Source organism: Scleropages formosus, chromosome 1 (assembly GCF_900964775.1).
Source record: "Scleropages formosus chromosome 1, fSclFor1.1, whole genome shotgun sequence".
NCBI classification, from domain to species: domain Eukaryota; kingdom Metazoa; phylum Chordata; class Actinopteri; order Osteoglossiformes; family Osteoglossidae; genus Scleropages; species Scleropages formosus.
Window position 1 is genome coordinate 39,736,203 of NC_041806.1, and position 21,552 is coordinate 39,757,754.

Here is a 21,552-nt window from a genome sequence, read left to right on the forward strand (position 1 = left end):
GAGAAAGAGAGACATACTCAGACATGTGATTCTTCTTTTTAACTGGAGTCCTTGTATCACAAAGGACACTTTGCACTCTACTGTAATAGACTGGCCTTTTTGGACAGGCAGTTGTCACTATGCTGAAATAAGTCGTTGCTTTTAAGAGTTTCAGTTTCAGAATTATACATCTCAGCAAAAGCTCCAGCATCTTGCTCAGGACACCCTGATTTATGTTTATGAGTCTGTATATTGGGCATTCCTTCCTGGATCGGGGCCTTGGTGTGGCAGAAGAGCTTGCGTGATCTAGGGATCTCCAGAGCTATGTCGTCGGGAGCAGTATGCTCCTGGTAGGGTCTCCCAAGGTGAACAGGTCTGGAGTGAAGGTCCAGACTAACACGATCCAAAAACCTCCGTGGAAAAAGTAAACAGGAGAACATTTACCCTGCCCGGAATAGGGTCACCAGCACCTACCCCTGGAGCCAGGCTTGGGGGTAACGTTCTTAGGCGAGCGCCTGGTGACCGGGCAGCCCACGTAACCCGACCGGGCTCAGCCTGAAAAGGCAACGTGGGGGGGCCATGTAGGCCCACCACCTCCAAGGTCCAACACGGGAGCTGGGTGCAATGTATACCAGGTGTAACACACGTGCAACACGTGGCGTAATGTTTTGTTCCAAGGCCAGTAGGTTCGTCTGTGGGGGTGTAAATAAAGGACCACTCGATTTGGCAATTATTAAATTTAACTATTAAACTTTACCAAAAACTGTATTTTTCTTATTTCTCATGTACATTATTTTCAGTAAAACATTACCTTAAATAACATAAAACTGAACTGTGATAACTTAAAAGCAACAAGGAAAAAAAAAATAATAATAATTTGCTTGCACACAATACACACCATACAAATTGTAGCAAAGGGCTAAGGGTGCACCCCAATATTATAACTAGGCATACCCAAGCTAACACTTGTTTAACAATTAAAATTTAACACACTAGTAAAACAATCAGGGGGTGCAGTGGCGCAGTGGGTTGGACCACACAGTCCTGTTCTCCAGTGGGTCTGGGGTTCGAGTCCCGCTTGGGGTGCCTTGCGACGGACTGGCATCCTGTCCTGGGTGTGTCCCCTTCCCCCTCCGGCCTTACACCCTGTGTTGCCGGGTAGGCTCCGGTTCCTCGCGATCCCGTATGGGACAAGCGGTTCTGAAAGTGTGTGTAGTAACACAATCAATATTTACAGTTCAAATATTAATTTCTCAGTGCTTCCAGTTTCAACACAGCAGTCAGTCACCGAAGTTTAAATTAGTTCCAACAGGGGAAATCGTGTCCATCAAGTAGTGATAGTCATAGTGTTCGTTATAACACAAAACTTGCCAAACTCCTCACTTGAAGATTGAAAATCGAGTTCTTTAGTTCAGTCTTCCGAATCCAAGGGCTCAGTTCTTTGGGTGGCTCGCCATCTACGCGGCCTTCGCGTAGAAATTCGTTGTTGCTCCAAAAAAAATTAAAACTGACCGAATCCGTGTGCAACGGAAACAGCAGTGGAGTGATTTTCTCAATGTCTTAAATTTTATTCCACTCAGTCAAAAGTTTCGCACGTGCGCTCTATTCACGACGTTCAGTTACAAGACTGAATGAGTGACGCTCTTCATAGAACTGCCACGTGGGAAGGCGGGACTTCCAGTTGTGCTCTCATCCTACTGGATGATTGACCCAGTCAATCAATTCTAAGAAATGATGAAAAAAATAAAAATAATTCCTCTCTATCATAAAATTATTTCCCTTAATTTATGTTAAATCTGCTAATGGTGTAATGTATTGTGCAATATATTTACAGGGTTACACAGGCAGCAGGAGAGGGCAGGGTGGCGTGTGGCATCACGGCCCCTCGTGACAGAAACTGGCTCTTGGCGCATGGAATGTAACCTTACTGGGGTGAAGGAGCCAGAACTGGTGCGGGAGGTTGAGAGATGCGAACTAGATATAGTCGGGCTCACCTCCACTCACAGTGTTAGCTCTGGAACCAAACTCCTCGATAAGGGGTGGTCCCTCTCCTACTCAGGAGTTGCACAGGGTGAGAGGCACCGGGCGGGTGTGGGGATATTCACAACCCCCTGGCTGGCTGCCATACAGTTGGAGTTTATCCCGGTGGACGAGAGGGTCGCCTCAATGTGACTTAGGGTTGCAGAGAGGAAAACTTTGACTGTTGTGTGTGCTTATGCACCAAACAGCAGTTTAGAGTATTCAACCTTCTTGGAGAGGGTGGGTGGGGTTCTGGACAGGGCCCCACCTACAGACTCCATAGTCTTGCTGGGGGACTATAATGCTCATGTTGGCAATGACTGGGAAATCTGGCGGGGGGTGATTGGGAAGAACAGCTTGCCTGATGTGAACCCGAATGGTGAAATGTTATTGGACTTCTGTGCTATTCATGGTTTGTCCATAACAAACACCATGTTCGAACACAAGGATGCTCATAAGGGTACTTGGTACCAGAGCTCCTTGGGCCAAGGGTCAATGATTGACTTTGTAGTCGTTTCATCTGACTTGAGGCCACATGTTCTGGACACTTGGGTGAAGAGAGGTGCTGAGCTGTCAACCAATCACAATCTGGTGATGAGTTGGATCAGATGGCGGGGAAAACTGATGGACAGACCCAGTAGGCGAAGGCGTTCAATGAGGGTGTGCTGGGAACGACTGTCAGAGGACCTTGTCTGGAATGATTTTAACTCGCACCTCTGGGAGAGCTTCTCCCATGTCCCGGAGGAGGTAGGGGACATGGAGTCTGAATGGACCCTGTTCAAAACCTCCACTGTGGAAGCAGCCAGGCACAGCTGCGACCAAAAGCTTGTTGGTGCCAACTAGGGAGGCAACCTGAGAACCCACTGGTGGACACCGGTGGTAAGGGAAGCCGTCAAGCTGAAGAAGGAGGCCTTTAGGGCCTGGTTGGCTCTGGAGACTCCTGACTCAGCAGACAGGTACTGGCAGGCGAAAAAGGCAGCAGCGGCTGCAGTTGCAGAAGCAAAATCCAGGACATGGGAGGAGTTTGGAGAGGCCATGGAAAACGACTATCGGCCGGCTTCAAAGAGGTTCTGGAGAACCATCCGGCAGCTCAGAAGGGGTCGGAGGAGCTTCGCTCAGGCTGTGCTCAGCAAGAGTGGAGAAACTCTGACTTCTGATGAGAACATTGTCGAGAGGTGGAAGGAGCACTTTGAGGAACTCTTAAACCCTAGTGATACGCCTCCTTTACAGGAGTCAGGACCAGAAGCTTCCAGGCTGTCAGAGTCCATTTCCCTGGTGGAAGTCACTGAGGCAGTTGGTAAGCTCCATGGCAAAGAACCAGGGTAGATGAGATTCGCCCGGAACTGCTGAAGGCCCTGGATGTTGTAGGGCTGTTATGGCTGACATGCCTCTGCAATGTTGCATGGACCTCGGGGACAGTGCTTTTGGACTGGCAAACTGGGGTGGTGGTCCCTATGTTTAAGAAATGGGACTGGAGAGTGTATGCCAACTATCGGGGTATCACACTTCTCAGTCTCCCTGGGAAAGTCTATGCCAGGTGCTGGAAAGGAGGCTCCGGCCAATAGTTGAACCTCGGATTGAAGAGGAACAATGCTCATTCCGTCCTGGCCGTGGAGCAGTGGACCAGCTTTTTACCCTCTCACAGATAATCGCAGGGGCATGGGAGTTCACCAATCCAGTCTACATATGTTTTGTGGACTTGAGGAAGGCCTTTGACCATGTTCCCCAGGAAATTCTGTGGGAGGTGCTTAGGGAGTATGGGGTACCAGGGCCACTACTGCGGACCATTCGGTCTCTGGAGCGAAAGCTGTGTCCGCATACTCGGCATTAAATCAAGCCCGTTCAATGTGCGTGTTGGACTCCGCCAAGGTTGTGCCTTGTCTCTACTCCTGTTTGTGGTCTTCATGGACAGGATATCAAGGCACAGCCGAGGCCAGGAGGGCATTCTGTGTGCGAGTCGGAAGGTGATGTCTCTGGTTTTGCGGCTGATGTTGTCTTTTTGGCACTGCCACATGGTTGCCTCCAACACACATTGGAACGGTTTGTAGCCGAGTGTGAAGCAGTTGAGATGAGGATCAACACCTCAAAGTCTGAGTCCATGGTTCTCTCACGGAAATGGATGGCATGCTCCCTGCAGGTAAGGGAAGAGACTTTGCTCCAGGTGGAGGAGTTTAAGTATCTTTGGGTCTTGTTCACGAGTGAGGGGAGAAGGGAGTGTGAGATCAGCTGCAGACTAGGAGTAGTGGCAGCACTAATGCAGTCGCTGTACCAGACTGTAGTAGTGAAGGGTAAGGCTCAGCTCTCCATTTACTGGTCGATCTACGTCCCTACCCTCACCTATGGTCATGAACTTTGGGTAATGTCCGAAAGAATAAGATCGCGGATACAAGCAGCTGAAATGAGTTTTCTCCGCAGGGTGTTGGGACTCACTGTCCGTGATAGGGTGAGGAGTTCAGACATCCGGGAGGAACTTAGAGTAGAGCCGCTACTCCACCACATTGAGAGGAGCCGTTGAGGTGGTTTGGGCATCTGATAAGCATGTCCCCTGGGTGCCTCCCTTTGGAGGTATACCAGGTTGAGGTATACCAGGCACGGCCAACTGGGACGAGGCCCCAAGGTCAGCCCAGGACCCACTGGAGGGATTATATCCCACAGTTGGCCTGGGAACGGCTGGGGATCCCCCAGGCTGAGCTGGAGGAAGCTGCAAGGGACAGGGGCAGCTGGGCCTCTCTGTTCTCCCTACTGCGACCCTACTAGGACAAGCGGGATAGAAAATGGATGGATGGATGGATGGATGGATGGATGGATGGATATTGGGCATAGTGAGCGGTAACTGCATGCAGTCCCTGAAACAGAGAGTGGCTGACAAATATAAGGATAAGATATAAGATTTGACAAGGTGCTGCAAGGAAGTCGATAGAAGAAGTTCACAAGATGCAACAGTGTCAGTGGCATGTTTGTGTATATAGAGCCTGGGCTTAATATTTAGCTGCAGCTGATTATAATGTTAGACTGCAAAAGGCATCTAGAGGGTTTCTCAGCAGAACATATCCAATTCCAGATTGCTGTTTGCTATGAAATCCCTCAATAAATTAAATGTAATGCTGTTAATAATGTTTTGATTATTTCCATTATATATATAAAAAAATCTGTAAATGCAGAGACCATTTTTGAAAATAGATGCTTGTAACAATGTACTGTTTGAAAACTTGATCAGTTTCTTGCAGATGAAATCTATGGAATGTAACTTAAGGTGCATTCCATAGGTTTCATCTGTAAGAAACTGATCAAGTTTTCAAACACCTAATGCAGGTAATAATTTGGACACAAATAATAAGTTTGGGTCAGATGTACATTGATGAGCTCTATCTGAAAAGCAATGGGATTGTTGCAGTTAGATGGCATTTGTGGTGCTCAGTTAAGCAGTGGCATTCCAAGCTTGGGCACAGCCAAGAGGGGTGTGTTTACTGTCACCAATCTCCTGAACCCCACATTTACAGAAGTGGATCATCCTGTGAATTCAGCCTGAAATGTGTGGGAGACATGACAGTGGCTACTTTTTAAGCGACATGCTGAGCACAGATGGCTTCAGTGTCTTCCTGCACAGTAAGACCAATATGGCCATCTCAGTGGTGAAGGTGGGACAAATATAGTACGTTTGGTTCATTTTGACACACAACACGCAATTAATATGACCATCTTTACACAACAAAACACAAACGTTTAGCTCATCTAGAGTGTAAAAATTGTTTCAGTTTTTCAAACTTTTATTGTGGGATCATGATTTCCTCAGTTTGGATGACAAGTCTCACAAATGGAGGAGGGTTATTTCTTGGTATGACTATAAATATCAGGTAGTAAATAAAATTGTTTTAAAAAGACTTTTACATCTTTTCAGTGCTAAACCTAATGATGCAACTGTACTATGTGTGAAGTTCGAAAGTAAAATATATATAGGGTTGTTTTTATGATCAGTTTTTCTCCTGTATATTCTTGCATCATTTAGTGCAGTACTTGTGAGAATTACTCAAAAAATAATCTGGATTCAGGCTGGAAAATAAATGCTTAGGATGACAAATATGGTTAATGGGTTCTGCACAATGAAAAACTGCTGCAATGGACATATCACAATATCACAATATTTAACCTTTTCATGCAGCAGGCATAGTATCCAATAAAAGGGTATTTTTGTAACAGGTCCTTTATCCACTGCCTCACCATGTTTTCCACTCTGGAGAGTTCAAGGACACCGAGTCTTCTGCCAGAGCATTTGTGCTTTCATAGTTGTTTTGACTTACTTGAATTAACATTAACATATGGAGGGTGTGGTGGTGCAGTGGGTTGGACCGGGTCCTGCTCTCCGGTTGGTCTGGGGTTCAAGTCCCACTTCGGGTGCCTTGCGGTGGACCGGCATCCCGTCCTGGGTGTGTCCCCTCCCCCTCTGGCTTTATTCCCTGTATTGCCGGGTAGGCTCCGCGACCCTGTATGGGACATGCGGTTCTGAGGAAAAAAACATTAACATATCTATAAAATGTAAAATCTGCTCTTTTGGCTGAGGTAAACATTTTGTAGTTAGGATTTAAACATTGCTGTGATTGGCTGAGGGAGGGAGGATTTAGGATACTTTTTCTTTTCCGAAAAGTGTGCGTGTTGTCCTTTTCCTAATAAAGCTGTTTAAAAATATTATCCCTCTCCATCCACTGCCAGCATTACAACAAACCAACCTCCCCCAGCCTGCGGAGCCCTGCGTTCACACTTCTACAACAGCACTAGCTCCTCTATATGCTGTACTCCCTGTTTCGTCGACAGTCTCAGCCATCCACAAGTACCAGTTAAGGTAGATGTAAAAGATCTTAAACACGTTTTTCACCAAAGCCATTTACACAGAAGGGTAATTTTGCTGGAGCTATGTAGGGTAAGTAACTTACTCAAAGGTATCACAGCTGGAGATCAAACATGCAACCTTTAGCTCCAAAGGCAGCAGCTGTAACCACTACAGTAGCTGCTGTAGATTAAATGGCCTTACTGTGAAATCACTTAGTTAGTGACTTTAACCACTATGCCACCTGGATTTCTCTATGTATAGGTACTGTAGGTTCTTTTACATTTTTTCATAGCAGATGCTTTTCTCCAAAGCGATGTACATCTCAGCGAAAATACAATTTGTTCATTACATCAGGAGAAAGAGACATAGCTGCAGACATGTGACTCTAATTCTTGATGTACCGATGTTCATCGCTCAAGTAGGTGCATAAAACACAGGACAGATGAATCCTGATAACCTTCCACCATTTTTTTCTCTTTCAGGACACTGCAGCACTCACGTCTAGAGAACAAAAGTGACCCCACGTTACTCTACTGTTGCGGACATGCTGCCTCCTACTGGACATTAAGAGTCATCACAGGGACAAACCTGTGCGTGTTCCAAACCGGAGTAGAACACTTCCTCACTTGAGCCCCTTGGCTGCTCGGCTGTAGGTTCGAATCCAGTTCAATCCTCGTTCAGTTTGCATGTTCTCCCAGTGTTTGTGTGGGTTTTTTCTGGATGCTGTGGTTCCCCCCATAGTCTGAAGACGTGTTTCAGGTGGATTTGACACTCTGTGTGTGTGTGTGTGTCTGTGTGAGTGAGTGAGAGTGTAGCTACGTTGTGCTCTGCTGTCATGTCCTACGGTGTACCCTGACTATTTCTGGGATATTTCCTGATAGGCTCCGCACCACCAGGACCCTGACTTGGACAAGTAGTTATGGATACTGATGTCCTGTACGTACACCAACTTAGTGAAGCTCCGTACATAGTTTTGTTTCTGCTGGTTCACGGAGGAGTTGGTACAGTTCCATGGTCAGTTCTGGCCCCCTTCACCCTTTTTAAAAGCTTTCCTGTTGTGAGTCTTAACAATTCCCATGCACGCTATTTTAAAAGAGCTTTTCTGACCAATCTGCAGCTCAGAATCTGACTGCTTGGTCTCATTTAGACTGTTAGCAGTCCCATGTTGCTAAGAGTCTCACATTTTAAAGTGCTCATTCTTAGAGCTTTAATATTTGACAGATATCAGTACTTGGAATTCACAAATGTGACTCACCTTGTGCAGCTCCCTTTGTATTTGTAATGCATCTCCTTGAGAGTTTATGCTCTTTTTCATGCAGTGCTTCCACTAATTTATTCACTTGCTGTAAACACACACACACACACACACACACACACACACACACACACACACACACACACACACACACACACACTGATCGAAACCATTTGTCCCATGCACTGTCGTGGCGAACCGGAGCCTAACCCGGCAACACAGGGTGCAAGGCTGGAGGGGGAGGGGACACACCCAGGATGGGACGTCAGTCCGCCGCAAGGCACCCGAAGCGGGACTCGAACCCCAGACCCACCAGAGGGCAGAACCCGGCCAAACCTGCTGCACCATTGCACCCCCTCTTGCTGCAAACATTACAGAAAAAAAAAAGAATTTATCTTACTATGTGAGAAAAGGCCCTGGATTATCAAAAAGAGGACAGTACAAAATGATGTGTGTAACTGTGGACCTTGTCCCTTTGGCTTCCCTTCAGAAACTTTCTCAGCACTGCATAAACATACATACTGTACTGGGTTTTTCATTATGTTGCAATACAGTATAGCGAAAATATTAAATGATTATGGGATGACTATAGAATATAGATTTCATATCTTCTCTTTCAATGTATTTCTACTGTTTGCTTAAATTTCCCAAAGCTGTTGCGATTGATCTTATTCAGCTTCCGTGCAAGAGGAAAGCATATGTAGTAACTACTGTAATATTTTTAGTGCGTGAATCTGAAAGCATACCACTTAAAACCAGCATAACAGTTAAACAAAATGAGGTTTAATTAAAAAAAGCAGACTTTCAGAATAAGACATTTTATTTGAAGGTTAAAAATGAGTAAGTACATACAAGCATGAATGACCATTTCTGATTTTTTCACTTAATTCTGACAGTTATAGCAGACACTTCCTAAACTGATCAATTTTATCAAATTAATATATGCCCCAGTTCATACAGCAGTCTTGGTGATTTCAGTTATGATTTCTTACAAGGATATTTATAAATATAAATGTAAATGAATAAATGTAAATATTTTAAGCAAATATTTGGGGCAACTGAGAGTAAATACCATCCTTTAATGGAAGCACAGGACATGGCAGCAGTACTAAGCATTTTGTTACCTGCTGCCCAGTAAAAAAAAGACTAAAATACTTCTTTAAATCAGAAAACTGAAAATATAAAAATACAAAAAATACCAAACGATAAGTGATTGAATTCTATGGATGAAGGCTGTAAAATGTATTTTGGCATTATAATCACACACACACATTTTCAGAACCGCTTGTCCTACATGGGGTCACAGGAGCCTACCCGGTAACACAGGGCGTAAGGCCAGAAGAGGAGGGGGACACACCCAGGACAGGACACCAGTCCGCCGCAAGGCACCCCGAACCCCAGACCTACCGGAGAGCAGGACTGCGGCCCAACCCACTGCGCCACCGCACCCTCCAGCATTATAACCACTCTAGTTAAATTTAATATATTAAATGTGTTCTGATGACACAGTAGCATTTCTAACAATGAAGCTAAAAAAAGAAAAAAAAAAAAACAATTCTCTCTTCTCTGTGTGATGTACAGAACATTTTTCTCCAAGTTTCTGGTTTTTCGGACGGTGGATTTTGCTGTTCAGTGTTTTAGTTCTGCTCGGGCAGAACTGCACGCCGAGACCCTGTGTTTTGAGGGGGGACACATGGTGGCAGAAGGGGCACATTGAATCGGTGGCCAGCAGCAGCTATGACACTCTTTAAGGTGACACAAGCAAATCAGTAGCACTTTTTCCTTCAGCGTAAGTTCTAAGAACTCTGACGGGTCTGCAGGGATCCACATTCACTGCACTGACACCTTTTGCATTTCTTGTGCCACCAGCTGCTCTTGGCAAAGCGACAGTATGCATCCGTTTGCCATTTACCTTTTTGACATCCTTTCTACTGCAGTGCAGCTTGAGGAAAACCCTGAAATCCGTGGCACAGAACTCATTTACCTAGTTTTTTTATTTTCTTCCAACTGATCCGCACATCTTGCTTTCATAATTTTCTTTGAGGACTTAAAGGGCAGGTTTTAAACAAATATAGTCAGTGCTCCATGTGCATTTCTCACATGGTAAATGAAGATGCATTTTCATTGTTGTACCCTTCTGTGGACTTCCGGGATACATAGAATTCTGAAGTGAACCTGGAGGAACGTCTGGAATAGATGTACCGTTTGCCCAGGCACCACAGGTCCTCCAGGATCTTGAGGAAATGATTTCGGAACTTGACCCCTATGAAAGCGTAGAGCACAGGGTTGAGGCAGCAGTGTAGGTAGGCGAGGCTCTCTGTGATCGTGAGGGCCATCTCTGTCCACTCTTGTTCTTTACAGTCCTTTGGGCGAAACATATCTACAATGTGGTACAGCAGTGCGATGTTGTAGGGGAGGTGGCAGGCAATGAAGACAACGACCACAGCCACGACCACCCGCACGGCCTTGTGCCTCTGGAAGTTCTTGGCCCGGAGCAGAGTTAAGATTATGCTGGAGTAGCAGAAGCACATGATGAGAAAAGGAAGGAAGAACCCTACAGCAACCTGTGTGCTCGGAACCATAATTTTCATCAACGGAGCTGTGCTGTTGTTCTCAAACCAAAAATCACACACTGCCTCCCTCTCTCCGGAATTAATTAAGTCCAACTCTGAGGATTCTACGATATTATCGTTCTCGTCATATTTCTTAAAATAGATGAACGTCGGGATGGACAGCCCCAGGGCCACCATCCATACAAGCACACAGATGATGCGGCTGTAGGCCATGGTTCGAGAACGGATCCTGAAGGATCTCCTCGCTTGGACGATGGAGATGTAGCGGTCACCGCTGATACAAGCCAGCAGCAGCATGCCGCTGTACAAGTTGATGCTGTACATGCCCCTCAGAAGCTTGCAGGCCCAGTTCCCCATGTCCCAGTTGTACTGCTCGTTGTATATGATCAGCGGCAGGGTCACGACAAACATCAAGTCAGATACGGCGACATTCAGTAGGTACACGTCCGTCATGGACTTGGTCCTCTTGTACAGAGTGTATGTGACTATGACCAAAATGTTGCCCACCAGACCCAACACACAGATAACGGAATGTACATATAGCTGTGCAGCCTGCTCCACCTGGCGGTTCCTGTCCATGTCGCAGGGGGAAGGCCCGTAATCGTATTCCACTGTACTCGTTTCGTTCATTTTCCAGTTTCGTTTTGGTCCTGCGGAGAGAAAAACATTATTGCGACACACTAGGCGTGTTTGCTTCAAGCGGTGCGTAGATGTGCGGCGGCAACGTTCAGGTTTTCTTTCGTTCTCGAAAATCATGTGCCAGTGAAATGAAATTAATGAACGTGAACTTGCAGGCTTAGTACTGCAAAATGGGCAAAGCCAGTGTTTCCCAGGTCCTATGCTGCTTGGTGGGCATGGGGTTCGAGAACAGCTCAGACACTTTTCTCCAAAGTCACTAACAGTGGAGAACTACCGATTATTAACATTTGTCCAAGGTGACTTGCAATAGGGTACAGACCAAGTAAGAGACAAACACACACACTGGTAAATTAGTGTCACCAATCCACCTGAAATACTTCTCTTTGGACTGCAGGAGGAAACCCACACAAACACAAGGAGACACATGGGGGATCGATTCTGGGGGGAGGGGGGTGTTATTTATATGCTTATTCATTCTGTGTATTTAGGTATTTTTCTGGGTTCTTCATATTTACAATTACAATATATTTTTTATACACGTTTAGCATTACATGTTTTAATAAAACGATAAATAAATAAATAAGTATTAATTTAATGACTGATAATTAATAATTTATTTTTCTGATATGTTTTATTAATTATTAATTAAGGGCAGATTTATATTCTGTTATTATATGCCATAAATTTTCTGTGCTGACAGGGCTAGACATGGTTTTTGACTTTTCAGGTGGTGTCGGCAGAACGCGCATCATACATCATACACACGTACACAAATATTGGCATGCTATGGAAAATTTGGAGTCACCAATCTGACAGAGAGAGTGTGTTCCACTGATGTATGGATGAGTGACCCATTGTAAGTAGTGTATCTAGCAGGGTAAGTCACCACAGTGAATAAGGTGTGTGGGCCGATAACACTACATAGAGTTTGTTGGAAGCTGCTTTGGAGAAAAGCGTCTGCTAAATAAATAAATAAACGTAAATGTTATTATAACTAAGGCTGTGTCAGCTGTTGAAGTAACTGTGTCCATATTAATCACCTTATTAACCTGGGGGATGACTGTACATGGGAATTAATTTACAATCAGCACTGAATATTAAGTAGGTATTTGGGCACACTGTCAGGGAGTTTTTTCTATTTTTTTTTTAATTATTTTGTTTTTTTAGCATAAGGTGTTGAGCTACAGTTTAGACCGGTTTGTGGTTTTAAGGACTCTTTAAAACATTTAATTAATAAATTCTAACACGGAAAATTTTTACCAGTAATAAGTGACACACCGTACAGTATGCTGTGTTTTTGCGATGCGTTCTATGAACATCTCATAAAAATAGTCATAAAGTTTTAAAATTGCTTTGAAAGGTGCGCTTTTCTTGTCACTGACAGCATTTCGTATGTATAGTACATGTTGTAAAAGTCCGCTGTGAGTCCGCTGCGTGCCGCTGGGGAAACTTTGCAGTCGCCAAATGAATGTGACTTTCTGTACAAGTCAAGACACTTAGGCATCTGATGACACCGCTGAGGATTGTGATCTGTCACACACACTCAGTTCATGGCTCCAGCATGGAGTAAAGGGAGTATGCAGAAACTCATTAAAGAGGTTCACTGGACTCATAAAATTGCCAGTGGCAAAAAAAAAAAGGAGGCAATTTGCATGTGATTACCGAACATGTGCACAAGGGCTCTCACAGGGTTGGTGTGCAGCTCCGGTGAGAATGAAGGGCGTTTGCTGTTGACACTGCAGGCATGTTCCCATTTCAAGCTGTCCTACTTTCAGTTGCAGAACCTCTACTTTGACTGTGCTGCCCTACTTTAATTCACAGAACCTGAATCTAGATGGTTGCCTGCATTTCGATGATGAAACCTCTTTAGCGTAACCTTAGAGGTTTTGCTTGTTTTTCAGCTTAACGAACATTTAATCCAAGTGTTTATCGCAAGCGTACAGCTCGAGACAGTTCCCGTGTATGTAAAGATGCGTTTCCTCTTCTGATTTTCTTCAGCAAACATGGTTTTCTGGGGGATATTGCTGAAAATACAGGTTCACTGTATTTAATTCATTTAACTATTAATCTGCTTAGTTTAGGGGGGTGTGGTGGTGCAGCGGGTTTGACCCCCTCCTGTTCTCTGGTGAGTCTGGGGTTTGAGCCCCGCTTGGGGTGCCTTGTGACAGCCTGATGTCCTGTCCTGGGTGTGTCCCCTCCCCTCCCCTTCCAGCCCTGAGCCCTGTGCTGCTGGGTCAGGCTCCGGTTGGCCGAGACCCCGCTTGGGACAAGTGCCTTCAGCCAGCGTGTGTGAGTCGGTCTGTTCAGTTTTATTGTTGCATTAGATTGTTTGTCAGTTTAAAAGAAAACAGCACTGAAATTGTTTATTCAAGAAACTAGTGTGTGTATTTACATCGCATGCATTCATTTAGCAGATGCTTTCCTCCCAAAGCAATTTAAAATTATTTACCCATTTACACAGCTGGGCAATTTTACTGGAGCCATTTAGGGTAGGTACGTTACTCAAGGTGGGATTTGAACCTGCAACCTTGCGGTCCAAAAGCAACCGCTCTGTGTGAAATACAGGAATCACACGTCAAACATGTGACCCATTTTTGGTTGTTAGTGAGAGGTGCCGAGGCCGCGAGCAACAGGTGAGAGAGGTGGTGGAACGCCGTGTGCGGCTCCACGCAGTTCTCGGTCTCATTAGCAAAACCACAGGTTCCATCCGGCTTGTCGTGACACTTTCCTTCCTTCCTAAGAAAAGACACACGCTCTGGAGGCCAGGCAGGGGACACACTCCTGTATAACTCAGGACCAAATATTGCGCAGACACCAAGTGCACGTGTGTATTCCTGTGAAAATAAATGCATGAGCATTCCCACGTAACTTTATTTACCCATGTCCTCTTCCTATTTTCGTGCCCTACTTCTCTGTACACACACAATAAAAACAGTAATAACATTGTGAAGGGTCACAGTGTGACAGCAGTGTGGCTAAAACTATATACAATGGACTTCCCTCATTAAATGTCCTTTTCTCAATTTAGTCACCAGTACGTCCAGTATAGGCTGAAGAGGTTGGGTTCAGGTTGTTTTGGAGCTGAAAGGGTCGGGTCAGGCCTTATTCCCTGAGTAAATCCACAGGCTCCTGTTAACTCATTTAGACATTAACACAGATCATTACCTTTTTGCTTTGTATATTGAAAGCCTTTATAAGGAATGATATTGGAACCGTCTCAATAATACACTGTACAGGATGAAATGTAATTGGTATGTTCGATTTGAGATAATGAGGGTTATTGAAAGGGGAGCATGGTGGGGCAGTGGGTAACGCTGCTATGCTGTTTGGGTGTAGGTTCGATTCCAGCAGTCTGTGTGGAGTCTGCACGTGCTCCTCGTGTCTGTACGGGTTTCCTCCCGCATTCCCAAGACGTGCATTTCGGATGGGTTGGTGATCCTAAAATGCCAGTGGTGTGACGCTACCCTGCAATAGGCTGGTACCCCATACAGGCTGTACCCTTCCTCGCCCAGCAGCCAATGATTGTGGGATAGGTCGGCACGACCCCGATAAGGGCGAGCGCCTCACAAAAGCGTGTGAGCGAGGTTCATCAAAGCACAGGCCTAGTAGTGAACCTGACCTCACACTGACCTGTAAACCTCAGCTGAAGTTTCTGAGGACTGGTTGTGTTTGGGCATGTTTCAAATGACTGCTGTGGCTAAATTCACAGATTTAAAAAAAAAAAGAAAAAAAGACAAACCATTCGTCTGTATCATTCCACAACATTGATAATCTGAATGATAATCAGAATATGCATCATTCTGAAATGCAGCATCCACAGATAATCATATTGCTGTTTTACAGGCGCTCAGAGTATTTTTAGACCTTTCTGAGATAAATTGATGTTTGAGGATCAGACAAAGAAGAATCACTGCTGCTGAAAGTGACTCTGTTAGCAGGAGTGTAGCAGGTCAATACTAAACCTGCAATAACCTGTCTTGACTTGTTGCAGCAGCTTGTAAGTTAGATGTGATAAAACCGTGAGTGAGAGGATCAGATGCTCCCCGCCCTCTTATTGAGCACAGAGAAAATGTGGACCCAATTTTTAATATAAATATAAATATAAGTGGAAGACAGTACTTTAATGTTAAAGAAAGAATGTGTCAATATGAATCACAGATTGTGAAAATGAATGAAAATGTCAGAAATGTATTTGTATTGAGTTGTATTTTTCGCTGAGATCTTTGTCACTTTGGAGAACAGCATCTGCTGAATGAATAATTGTATATGTAAATGTAATACGTTATGTCCTCCATGCGGACACTGCTTGTTCCATGTGTGGATCAAAGAAGCGGAGCTGTAAATAACTGCTGTATGAGATACATGAGGTTGCCTTCGTGCGACCTCTACATCCACCGTTAGTGTCATACTGACCACAGGTCCGTGCTTCGTTTCTTTGCAGGGGTTCGCACACTTGAAATGGACTTCTTGTCCATCATGAAACGCATTGTGTAACGCCAGGGACACCACTCATTCCTTGCTTCTATTTTTCAGCAAACCTGTGTCACCTTTCAGCATTTGCAGTACAAACAGCCAGGGCTAGTGTTTTTTTTAAACTATTACACACATAAGTAATTTAACAGGTGAAGCGATATTTTTCTTTTTTTCGAAATAACAAGGTACTCTTTTTAATACATATATTAGAAATTATTGCTACTTCACCTATTATAATCTTGTGTAGTAAATGTCAGATTTTTTTTTGTTATTTATATTTTTTTTTCCAGCATCAGCAGATTTGTAAAGAATTGTATCTTGACATTACATTCATACATACTCTTTTACTTTTGCCCAAACCACTTTCCTACCAAAATGTACTCTGCTGCAATTCAGAGGAGTATGTGTGTATTCATGAATACGAATTGAATCACATGGACTTTTCTCTGTCTTTGTCAAAGCTGTTCTCATGTAAAAGTGCAATACGAAGATTTTCAGCAGCTAATCTTGTTAAAGGAAAAAAGTGTAAGACACGAAAAATCTCTTATAAAAGCTTACAATACATTTTTTTGTCTACCATAGGCAATACATTTCTTACAATTAAAGTAAAAGAAAATCTGAGTCCCCCCAAACCTTACATTAGAAGGACTACAGGCAGGTACATATTGCTGTGGGAAGCAGTGATGTCGAGTTGCCCACCGCAGTTCCCAAAGACGTCTTACCTCCAGTCCGTGGTGCAGGAGAAGTGTCCGTCTTTTCAGGTATTTGGCAGGAATGTGTGGGCTCTGCTGAGCAACTCTACTCCTGAGTCCCACGGCGAAGCGCTCCTTGCGTCTCTGAGTGCTGCGAAAAAGGAAGTGTGCTCGTGCCGCCTGTCAGGTATTTCTTTATTATGACCGTGAGCACTGATGTGACCAGTTTCTCTTTGCTATTATGCCAGAGCCACAGTACTTTGAAACGTTCACCGCCAGGTTGACACAGCAGTGCCTTTGTGCATGAAACTGCTGTCTGCTAAGCCCAAGTTTCATATGCAATATTAGTTATTATTATTATTATTGTTGTTTTTATTAGTGTTAGTCTTTAATTCAAATGGCTCCAAGCTACACTGCTGTCATATCGAGTTTTGGTAAAATTTGACCATTTTAATTAGGTGTTATTTGACATGTATCGACATCTTTGTCCTTACGAAACATGTTTTAATATAAACGTTCAAGCGCAGTAGTTACGTTTCTGCTTTTCAAAGCAAACCTGGAGAGACAGACAGAACCAGAGTAACATTTTTAACAGTATCTCCAACTGAAAAAAAAGTCATAGACCTGGGGAAGCAACTTTTTTCTGCAAAAAGTAGTGCACCTGCACAGACACTGAGTATTCAGTGCAATTTACTCTCTTTTGAATCTAGTGTATTGCAGAAATCATACAGTATGTTTAATTTATATTCCCTCTTGCGTTCTTGCTCTTGCACATGGGGTATACACATGGCATTATAATTGACATTTAAATTTATTCATTCAGCAGATGCTTTACTCCAAAGCCACGTACACCTCGTAGAAAATACAATGTGTCCATTGCATTAGGAGAAAGAGACATAGTTGCAGATGTGTGATTCTTAAGTACAGTTAGTTTGTGATCTAAAAAGTGCAAAAAGAGCAGGAAATAGGTAAACACTTGAGATTTCCATATGGTAGACACTGGTGTGTGTGTGTGTGTGTGTGTGAGGACAGATATGCCATTGTGTGCCAGTGTTTTAACATTCTTTTCGGAAAAATATGGCAATCAAAAGGGATGTGGGCATTGTGGAAAGATAAAAATGAAAAAACTTCAGAGATAAAATAAAGAAAAGAGAGTCGATGGAACAATTCCCTTGCTATAAGGAATTAAATCAGTAAAAGCTACATGACACATTTGTGACCCACGACGAAAAAAGACTGCTTGACAACAAGGAAGTATTGAAATATTCTGTCCAAACAAAAACAGCTGAAGCACAAACATTGTTCTGCTGGATATATACATGAATTCTATTTGTACAAGTGGACAAATTTAATAGACAAAAAAATCTTACAAGACCTAAGTCAGAACACTGTGTATTTTTTTTTTAAATATATTATAATATTCACAAATTCAAATACGTCCAACTTGTTGTTGGACATCAGTACCTTGCCCCTGCTGCTTTTCAAGATCTCGGAAAGTGGTTTTACGTTTAAGTCACGCTAACCTCTGACTGCACATTGTGACTCAAGAATGGAATTCAGTAAATTACTCATTTCTCTGAATATGAACGAGGTCTGCATTCATACTAAAAGTATTTTAATCTATATGGCCATGAGAAGAACTAATAACTTAATTTGGCTAAGTCTGACATGTGTTTTACTGCTGTCAGCAGTTTGCCCACGATAGGGTTAATGTGGTATACTGACTGCTAGGTCACTTCACACCTTTCTGAGCAGTGAGACATGCGGTATGCGTGGCTTTCATGGAGGATTGGGGTGGCACTATGAGCAGTGCTGTCGTCTCATAGCGCCAAGACTGTGCCAGAGGACAGAGGTTTGATCCCTACTCAGGCTGCGTGGCCTTTGCATGTTCTCTCCGGATTCGTGCTGGTGTCCTTCCACAGTTCAGAGAGACGTGTTCCAAGTGAACTGATGACTCTAAATTACCTGCAGTGCGTAGGTGTGTAGACGAGTGTTGGACTGTAGGCAGTGTATTCAGCGCTGTAAGTCACCTGTGCTAAATACTATAGCTTTCAGTGTTTGTTGCTTTGCAGAAAAAAATAAATGTAAGTAGTCATTTGTAAACCTTATCTCAGAAGGACAGCAACTCAGTTCTGGCTCCGTTGGGGTGGAACGACCCCACCCCCACTCAGAACTGCCGAATCTTTGACCACATTTAAAAAGGGTCTTAAAACTCAAGTCTTCCGAACTCACTTTGCCCATGACCTCTTAAGATCATGTGAGGTATAAATGTTCATCCCCGTAAAGTATATGTGTTCATATCATGTTCAGATCAGTCCTTTACAGAACCACTCCTGCAATGTATTGTAAATGTTTACATGTACCTCAAAAAAAAAAAAAAAATACTAGGAAGGTCATTAGGAATCCACAATATTCTGGTAAAGTTTTATGGAGCTACTGGAGTGATCAACGTAGGCGCACATAGTGAAGGAAACTGTACTTAAGAGTCACACATCTGCAGCTATGTCTCTTTCTCCTAAGGTAATGCATTAATTTTATTTTCTATGAGATGTACGTCACTTTGGAGAAAAGTGTCTGCCAAATGAATCAATGTAAATATGAGGACAGGACGTTTGGGTGTTTAGAATAACTCCTTCAGAAGAATTAAAATTGCATCAGTTTCAGAACATTTTCCATGTTTTCCTCACATTCGCCTGTTGTGATTTACCCAGTTTTCCTGATCTGTTACCTTTCTGGTATTGTGCTAAAACTGCATACATAAGAGTAGCAATTTTCGTTTCATTGTGGGCTGATCTGCACACCAGGTCTAAGGGCTTCCTTCGCCAAACCTGTCCAACTAGTCAATCCTGACTTTCTTGTGATATGCACATATTTTGGCATTTTTCGACACACTGAAATGTTCAAAAGAGCTGCTCTTCAATTTTTTTAAATGCAATCTAAAGGAGCTGATCAGTGAAAAAATACATACGGGCAGCAGAGCACGTAGTGGTTAAAAACACACACACGTAACCAGGAAGCTGCAAGTTCGAAGTCCACTCCCTGCTGCCACTGTATTACTACTGATTAAGATACCAACCTTGAATAGCTAGAGTAAAATAATCACTAGTTAACTGGATGCATTACTTTTAACTTACTTTTGATAGAAGCATCAGGTCACAAGTGAATAAGTAATAATGTACTAGTAGGTGGAAATGTGAAAACATTGTTACCGTAATGTAATGCCCCAGTTTCGTGAGTATGTCACAAAGGGGTTTCACCTGACTACGTGGGAAACAAAAGTAGGCCACAGCGAGAAATGGAAATAAACTTCTATTAAAATTATGTCCCTCAAGAAAACGTGGAAAGCTTGGAAAGGGAACCGACTCAGTTTTCATCTCTGACCAAAAAGATCACGGCTCTTTGGTAAAGCTCTGAAACATTCCCAAAGGACCGCTCTTTTTCATTGACTCTTAAAGCAAATTTGTGTCGACCAGTATTATAATGAACATAACAGAATATTTTCCTGCTGTTTTTAACTAGTGAGAGGTTCCCTTTATTTCATAATTGGTGAAATGTTAAATTAGCCAGAGACTGAACACAAAATTAATTTCAATCACAGTTGGCAAAAAGGCTTACTTACTGTAATCACTGATTCAGCACATTTTTCAGGGAGCAAATAAATATTTATCATTACATTAGTTAATCCAGCTGGTAACAAAAACATTCAGGACATTCTAGCTTTCAGGACTGGTGAATCTCTTTCAGCCTTCAAGAAAGTTCTCAAAACCTACCTTCTTCAGGCCCATTTCTATCCTACCCCCAAATATATTTTTTCCTCAGTCATCTAAAATGTTTATATATGCATTTGCTAAGTGCATAAACACAAATGTAATCAATATTGTATGAGAAACTATGGTTGACATAGTATAGTTCTTCCAAAGCCATAATCATTACTATTAGCCAGCTTATTAAAAAAGAAAAAAAAAAAAACAATCATTGTTGGGAAGGCATGGAAGACAGAGTGCCATGGGTTGGATGCAAGTATTTGGTTATGGATCACTGAAATGGTTACTAACATCTGTTGTTTACAGAAGAAATGCATGACGATGTCATGATCAAAGTAAAAATAAAACTAAAGAAGTACTGGAATTACTGGGCTCTGATAAATCCAGAGTGGGTCAAATTATGACAGATTTCAAGTTTCAAGTTCAAGTTTCAAGTTTATTGGCATAGATAGAAGTACCATGTACATGTATCATGAAAATCTTCCTGAATGCTTCTCCACAGACTACGGACAAAGACAATAGAAATACTGCACAAACAAAACCATGACAATGACAGTGAGTAGTGCAACAAGTGGGTACAGCTGAGCTTTTTAAGGAGGTGTTAAATATGTCCGTGAAGACAGTAGTCAGTTGCTCACTGCATGTTTTTAAAACTCGCCCTGAAAGTCCGTCCGGACCAGCAGCTTTGCAGATGTTGATTCGGGTAAAAGTTTTTCTCACCTGTGCCACAGAGATGGTGAGATCGGCGTTATCGTACTGTGGGGATTCGCAGCAGGGGGTCTTTGTTCTCGAACTCGAAGCGGCCATAAAACACATTCAGTTCATCAGGGAGAGATGCAGTAGCACCTGTCAATGACCGCCTCTGAAGTTTATAATCTGTTAAAGTTTAGATTCCCTGCCATCTTATTTCGGATTCCGGCGGTTATCCACGGTTTTTGGTTGGGGAATTAGCGGACTGTTTTATGGGGTATGCAGACACTAACACAGTAGCGGATGACGTCCGTGACCACTGTGGCATACTCGTCCAGATTGGAGGATGAGTTTCTGAACATGTCCCAGTCTATGGAGTCAAAGCAGTCCTGGAGCCTTTCCTCTGCTTCTGGTGTCCAGCGCTGCACAGTGGAACTGTCTGTACATAACTTTTTTTTTTTTTTTGCATAGTAATGGGATCGCTGGGATCTATGCATGGCCAGGGTACCAAATATGAACTTCACCACCATCATAAAGCCATAGATGGTAAAGTAATAGTATGTTCATTGGTCTCTACAGCAGCTTCTCAGTAAAAAAAGAAAGGCTATATTAATACTGCTATCCTTTAAGTACTTCTAACATC

At 43.3% G+C, this 21,552-nt stretch overlaps 1 protein-coding gene across 1 annotated transcript; it reads right to left on the bottom strand.

The window, feature by feature from the left end:
- Positions 1-9,697: 9,697 nt before the first annotated feature.
- Positions 9,698-16,722, bottom strand: ccr6a (chemokine (C-C motif) receptor 6a). Its single transcript, XM_018743497.2, has 2 exons — positions 16,486-16,722; positions 9,698-11,301 (listed from the first exon to the last, which is right to left on the bottom strand). The coding sequence occupies exon 2, from the start codon at positions 11,279-11,281 to the stop codon at positions 10,175-10,177; it is 1,107 nt and encodes a 368-aa protein (XP_018599013.1). The 5' UTR covers positions 11,282-11,301; positions 16,486-16,722; the 3' UTR covers positions 9,698-10,174.
- Positions 16,723-21,552: the final 4,830 nt, after the last annotated feature.